At 32.6% G+C, this 7500-nt stretch overlaps 2 protein-coding genes across 2 annotated transcripts in view; one reads left to right on the top strand and one right to left on the bottom strand.

The window, feature by feature from the left end:
- Window positions 1-6196, bottom strand: part of rab7b (RAB7b, member RAS oncogene family) — a 15934-nt gene extending 9738 nt beyond the window's left edge. The window contains exons 1-2 of the mRNA XM_056463033.1: window positions 6070-6196; window positions 1990-2058 (exon numbers count right to left, since the gene is read on the bottom strand). Of these exons, the coding sequence (XP_056319008.1) occupies window positions 1990-2042 (53 nt within the window). The 5' untranslated portion in view covers window positions 2043-2058; window positions 6070-6196. The remainder of the gene's footprint in view (window positions 1-1989; window positions 2059-6069) is intronic.
- Window positions 2034-7500, top strand: part of si:dkey-32e23.4 (dynamin-1-like protein) — a 69481-nt gene continuing 64014 nt past the window's right edge. Inside the window, exon 1 of the mRNA XM_056463031.1 lies at window positions 2034-2112. The gene's annotated coding sequence lies outside the window, so the exon portion shown is untranslated. The remainder of the gene's footprint in view (window positions 2113-7500) is intronic.

Genomic DNA, 7500 nt, shown 5'->3' with positions numbered 1-7500 from the left:
GATGTCCATGATGCAGCAACTCCAGAGACTGTTGTGTACACCATTATTTTATTTAAATTTCCCTTTAATGTGTGATAATATGACAAAAAATTGGTCAAAAATGAATATTTTCTCAATTCAAATGAGTAGCGGCTTTGACGCAGAAACAGTATTCCATACGTCACGACTTAACAAGCGGATTACGCAACACCTGAATACAGTTCCAAGCTAGGCTACTAGGTAACAGTGCTGCGTAATATTGTGCCTGCTTTAGCCATGATACAGCAGCAAAGTTTCTTGATTATTACACCAGAATGAGAGTATGGTTCCTATCCATTAGTGGTAAAACGGATCACAAATCTCACGGTTCGGATCACGTTATGGTTTTTTAGTCACGGATCGGACCATTTTTCAGATCAGCCAAAAAAGGGAGGAGACAAATCTAATTTGCTTTCCATTTATTACAAAAACAGTACTGCTAAAAACGTTTGGTTTGAACCAACAGAACTGTAATTTTATTAAAAATAAAATAAAGAAATAATCAGCTGAAAAAAAATAAATAGTAAAATATTCAGTACTGTGAACAATTCACTGTTACTACTACTGTTGCTGATAACGCTAATTGTATAAATCTAACATAATTTGTACAATTCATATTTATTTTTGGTCTCATTTTCAGTAAACGATTCAGTTATTCACTCATAAAACTTGTTTCGATGCTAGATGATCACTTTTGAAGAATCATTCAGTGGCATATGTTTGTTGGCTGGTTGTCGCCACCTACTGGTTAAATAATGTAATTGCTGCCTGCAACTTTAATTTTTGAGCATATGACGGTGATTTTAATCTTTACCATAAACATCAGAATTTTTATCTGAACTATAAACTCAAACACAGATGTGATCATTTATAATTGATGTTACGTGGGTGTTGAGATCCTGATCTTTAAATGATTAATCGTGCAGCTTACACTGAATCCATTAACGCAGACTAAACAAGTAGTGACAGAAAACAACTTTAATAACCTAAGAAACCCACCACAGTTTCTTCCGTCATCATTATATTTTACAGGAAAGCCTGAATGCTTTCATACATGTGATTTAAATGACGCGAGAGGCGATCTCTCTGTGACGTTACACATTTAGAATTAATCTACAAAACAATTTATTAATCTGTGAGTCGCGTGTGTTCCGAACTCCGTGTTCAACCGTGATCCGTTACACCCCTACTATCCATATCAGCCTAGAAAACAGAAATTTTGGTTTTCTGTAGGTCTAAGTACACGATGTAACTACAAAAGAGTCAAGCTTTTTTAAGCAAGATGCTAACGGTCTAATCCGATTGAATGATCTATGCTAAGCTAAGCTACAAGTGCTCTAGCCAGACACAGAGAGCAGCTGAATGCATTAAAAAATGGTCAAACTCAACTTAACTCAAGAGGAGTTGTAAAATGAGCCTATTTTCAAACAGTAAGTCCAGCTTTACTGCATAAACAAGCCTATATATAGGAAAATATGTGCAAAAAAATAGTTTAATGGCAGTGTATTGTCTGAGTTTGGTTCATGTTGTCTACACATTGAATAGATTCTGTCCTTTTGCTCTACCAAATAAATAAATAACTGACTCCAACATTTATTTCAGTGTCAACAAGTGCTCAGAAAGAGCTTATATTCAGATATGATATTGGTTTTCACGCACAATATAGGCTGTTGAATCACTCAATCATGACAAACTTGATGAATGAATGAATGAATGAAAGATAGCAGCACTTTAGAGGCTTTTTAACAGTAATAAGTGATCCAGTAGTGTTCAAAGTTACTGTGATTGTCCATCAGGAGTGACTGTGCAGATTCTGGGGAATTCTTTGAGTAATGTCCCACTGATAGTGTTCATGCATGTGCAACTGCTTCGAATATACATTAAAGAGGACAAAGTGTCACTGCTGATAAGCAACTGAATTATAGCAATCTAAACATCACTGATACCGCAGGAATGCTGAACAAAACTTACCCAGAATCCCCTAGGATGATCACTTTGAGCAGCACCTTTTTACGGGAAGCCATTATGTGTGGAAGGACACTGCACAGAAGAAGAAAAGGATATTAGACGTGGACAGTCATTTAAGTTACACAGGTAAACCTACACCGTAACCACTACTTCAGTCATACAGTATTTGATATTTCATTTACATCAACAAAAAGCAATATGTAATAGTAAATCAAGGTTTTTTTAATAACAAATGTAATTATTAGACTTATTAAGAGGTTATTGGTGTACTGAGATCCTTCACAAAGGCAGATGTTTATAATGGAAACAGCACGGTTGCCTCAAAACACAGGCGTGTGGCGGTTTTTGCTTTATAATCCAATGACTTACTCTGTATTAGTAATGTGCATACTTGAATGTGTGATCTCATAGTGTAGTATTATATTCATGAGCTTTAAGCTTAGGTAACAGAATTACTTAATGAAAACAAGAAATGCTATTTAATATCAAAAAATATATGGAATACAGACACAAACACACATATTACATTGCATTATGCAGGCTGGAACTGAATAAAAATCTATACATTACATTTGTACAAATATATTTTTCTTTCTTTCTTTCTTTATTAACAATAAATACTAAATTATACAGTAATATACAAAAATATATGCCAGAGTGTACATAATAAACATTCAGTAATTAAAAGTATTATATTCCTTAAGAATATTACAAGTCCTCTTTGATTCTTTATTAACAATGTTCTTCAAACTTGTGCAGTAGTCCTTAGTCTCTTGAAGGAAATGAACAAAATTTGGCTTTGATCCAGAACATTTTTATGTACAGTTTAAGTATCAGAATTATTAGCCCCCCGTTTGTTTTTTTCCCCCCAGTTTCTGTTTAATGGAGAGAAGATTTGTTCAGCCCATTTCTAATCATAATAGTTTTAATAACTCATTTCTAAAAACTGATTTATTTTATCTTTGCCATGATGTCAGTAAATAATATTTGACTAGATATATTTCAAGATACTTCTATACAGCTTAAAGTGACATTTAAAGGCTTAACTAGGTTAATTAAGTTAACTAGGCGATGCCTTGTTCTGTAGACTATCTAAAAAAATAGCTGAAAGGGGCTAATAATTTTGACCTTAAAATGGATTTTAAAAAATTAAAAACTGCTTTTATTCTAGCCCAAATAAAACAAATAAGACTTTCTCCAGAAGAAAAAATATTATCAGACATACTGTGAAAATTTACTTGCTCTGTTAAACATCGAATAGAAAATATTTAAAGAAGAAAAAAATTCAAAGGGGGCTAATAATTCTGATTCAACTGAATATGAAACTTTCCCATAATAATAAAAAGTTGTACTAGGAAGGTTATTTTTTTTGCATGCATTGACATAATAAATGCAAATATCAAAATGTTGTAACCTGAATACAATATTTGTTTTTCTTCTAAGAAAATTTTCCACATCCAACCAGAAAATCCTCGTGTATACACAATCACAAAACATTTGGACAATAGAATTCTTTTCCATGCAACAAAATTCACAGGAATAATCAATATTCAAATGAAATCTCTCTAAAACCTCTTTACCTGTATATATACAATTTTACATATTAAATGTAACGTCTTTTACTTTGTTATTTATACAATATATTTCATGAGAACGCCAAGCTTTTTTCCAATTTATGTTGATGAATACATTGGTGAATTTTAACTTATGATACATAACTCACCTGTTATAATATTTTTAATAGATTTATTAGTCTAACCTTGTTTGATAATATCAATATCTCCTAAAAAAAGGTTTTTAACATATTTTCCTTCTCAAGATTTATTTCCATATTCTTTTATAAAACGAAGGAGTAACTGGAAAACCAAATTTATCTACAATTTCACTGTAAAATAATAAATTACCATTTACATTTAGAAGTTGTCTAACTAATAAAATGTCATCTTCATACCAATTTTGGAAGAACAGACATTTATTTTTATATTGAATACATCTATTACTCCAAATAATATACTTGTTATGGGAAAAATTGTGCTTAAATATCAGCTTCCAGGCCAATAAAGCTTGTTTGTGGAATTTAGCTAATTTCACAGGAAGTTTGTCAATATAAAATCACATCTCAACGAAAATTCTATACCCCCCATCATGTCAAATATGTGTTTTGGAAAAGTATACCACATACTGTCCTTTTCCTTCATGAATTTATTTAACCAATTAATTTCGAATGTTTTCCCAGTGATGGGTTGCAGGTGGAAGGGCATCCGCTGCATAAAACATGTGCTGGATGAGTTGGCGATTCATTCCGCTGTGGCGACCCCAGATAAATAAAGGGACTAAGCCGAAAAGAAAATGAATGAATGAATTTTAAATGTATTGTTTAAAGCAGGGGTCACCAATCTCGGTCCTGGAGGGCCGGTGTCCCTGCAGGGTTTAGCTCCAACTTGCCTCAACACACCTAGCTGGGTGTTTCAAGTATACCTAGTAAGACCTTGATTAGCTCATTCAGGTGTGTTTGATTAGGGTTGGAGCTAAAATCTGCAGGACACCAGCCCTCCAGGAACAAGATTGGTGACCCCTGGTTTAAAGTTTCAAATCTTAACACAGATAATCCACCATTGCATTTTTGTTTATGCATAATTTCCTTTTTTAAACAGTAATGTCTATTCCTGTACATATAAATCGCAAAATGATTGCTCATAATTTACATAACTGTATGACTGATATTTAAATTTGCCTGTTTTTTAATGGAGTTAATGGAAATATTATTAGACTAATATACTCATTGGTTTAGTTTCTATTTGCAGGACTAGATAATTATGATTAGGAATAATCTATATGTGGCAATAAATTAGAAAAAGAGGTGATAATGACTGTACACCTTCATGCGGTGACAGAAGTACAAAGAATTAATCATTTATGAATTTTTTTATTGTATTTTAGCAATACAAAGATATTAACCATAACAATGGATGACATCAAGCACAATAATACACAAATAAATTAATAATAAGAATAAAAAATAATAAGATAAGATGATACAAAAAAAGAGTACAAATTATCAAATTAAATAATATTTACAAAGTCCTTATAAATTTTCAGTTTTTAACCCTTTTTTTGCTGCAAACATTTTGAAAAGTAGTAATTAAACTAAAATTCTGCAACTTAGGTAATGATGAAGAAAATTTAAATTAGTGAATATAATATTTACCCAGTAAAATAAATATATTGCCTATAAATTCTGTTATGTTTGTCATCATAAAAGTAACAAATTATATCACACATGGAAAAATCAATGTTAAACTTACATTTTGATGAAAAATAGACGGTTAAATCCGACCATAACACATTAACATGAAGGCATTTGACAAAATGATGATCAATCGATTCGATGCTTGAGTTACAGAGGAAATAATTTGAGTTAGGATTACCGAATTTAATCTCATTTGTAGGGTAGATATTGTGTAACACCTTTAAATGTAATTCTTTAACTTTGTTGGGAACACAAAATTTGTAAGGAAAGAGCCAAGCTTTTTTCCAATTAATTTTATCTATTAGAGAATTCCAAAGAATTGTTTCCCCTTGGAGTGATCATTTCTTTGACTGAAACACGTTTCTTAATGTTTTTATTACTTCAGGTCAACTAAAAACTTTGGTTCTTTTTTAACAGTCACTTTAAATGACAAGTGGCATTTCATTAAATGAGCAAGGGCATTAGGTATGGCCTTAATCACAGTATTAAATTCTTTATGAATAATAGGGAAATTAGAAGTACAAAGAATTCATGTGATTCTGTGAGTCATGTGACGTCACTGTCGTAAAGACATGGCAGTAACATTGTAACCAATGCATTACTATTTCAGAAGTGAAAACAACATAGCTATATTTACCACAAAGTCTGTTTTGTGTAATCAATAACTTACCATAACATGTTATGATGACACAAAAACACTGACCTAGCATTCATCTACATATACTCAGAATTTGCTCAATCATAATAGCCCATATGCCGTTAAATTACGCATTATTTTATGCAGCAATCACCTTGAGAGGTTTTGAGAGAAAACCAAAGTGTCAGAGACATACCTTCAACTCCTCGCGTTTACCGTCGCAGCTGTGCGAATCTTCTCAAAAGCGATTCGACACAACAACCCACCAATGTTCTGCGGATCCAGATGCACATCAGCTGTTGAAGAGTAGTATGTGTTTCCTCCTGGCAGAACATGACATGACTGGAGTCACAAGGGACTGACGCAAAATAATGATGATTCAATCGCGAGCGCGTTTTGTTTAGTGTTTCATTGGAACCGACTCGAATGAGATTTGAATCGTTGACCGTAAAACAGACATATGTGAGGAAGGCAACGCCGTATAACGTTTAACAACACAAACAGGAATGTAGATATTACAAACAATGTGTTCGCTTAAATGTGTTTTACGACAAAATGAGTTGCTTTAAGCGAACTGTTTGGACTGTCCGAATGAGCCGATTCGTTCAAATGATTCGGACATCCACAAGGAAAACCCCCTGCTTCCTCGTTCTCGAACGACTCCAAGATGGCGGGAAGGAGAAAATGAATCAAACCACTTCAAAACAACTTAGTTCATACATTTTTCAACATTATTAATGTATTTATTTTCTCTTAATAAATAGTACAGACATATTTTATTTATCTTGATGAGATATTTAGATACCTTCATAAAACACGAGGCTGAATCCAGCTTCTTATTCGCAGCTTCTTATTGACGCTATGCGGTCCACCTTAAAAACCGCGACGCTTCCGTTTTTCAGCTTCTTATTCGCGCTCAACTTAGGGACCGTGTTTATTTGTGTTCCTTTTTGAAAAACGAAAAATGCTAAATGAAACTGATATAAGACAGAAAACGGGCTGAAAGCATGAAATCTAAGTACATCATTGATTATTATTGACAGTGCCATCGTTTGAGTACAATATATTTCTGTTTTTTTTTCAGAAATATTGTCCTTTATGAAGACTTCACCTGACCCACCTATGTATAGACAGTGCCTGCCTCTGCAAGGATTTTAGATACAAAATAATTCTTTTAATTTATTCAAGTTGTAAAAGTTACTGCATGTTTTATCTGCAAATACAAAAATTTGTATTAGACACCCACGCCTGTAAATACAATACTAGTTTTGTTAAACCTATTGTTTCAAAGAACAGACAATGCACTTTTTATACACATTTTTATATACCTTATACAAATGAATGTGAATTGAACTGAATGAGCTATTGCAAAATAATTACTGTACCGTGTTGTCTTTAATATTACACAACAGGCTAATAGTATATATGTCATGCGTCTGCATATGTATAAATATTCTATACCATTGAAAAGACAGACCTTAAAAAATGTAAAAATACAGACATTTCAATAAATGCCCAGTTGGAGGTGCTATATGCCAAGTTTTTTGCATATTCATTTATTGTTTTACTTGTAACCTATATGTATTTGTGTGCCTACTACATACTATATATGTGTGTACTATAAACT

This window comes from Danio aesculapii, chromosome 8 (genome assembly GCF_903798145.1).
Source record: "Danio aesculapii chromosome 8, fDanAes4.1, whole genome shotgun sequence".
Taxonomy (NCBI): domain Eukaryota; kingdom Metazoa; phylum Chordata; class Actinopteri; order Cypriniformes; family Danionidae; genus Danio; species Danio aesculapii.
This window is presented reverse-complemented; position numbering and strand designations above follow the sequence as displayed.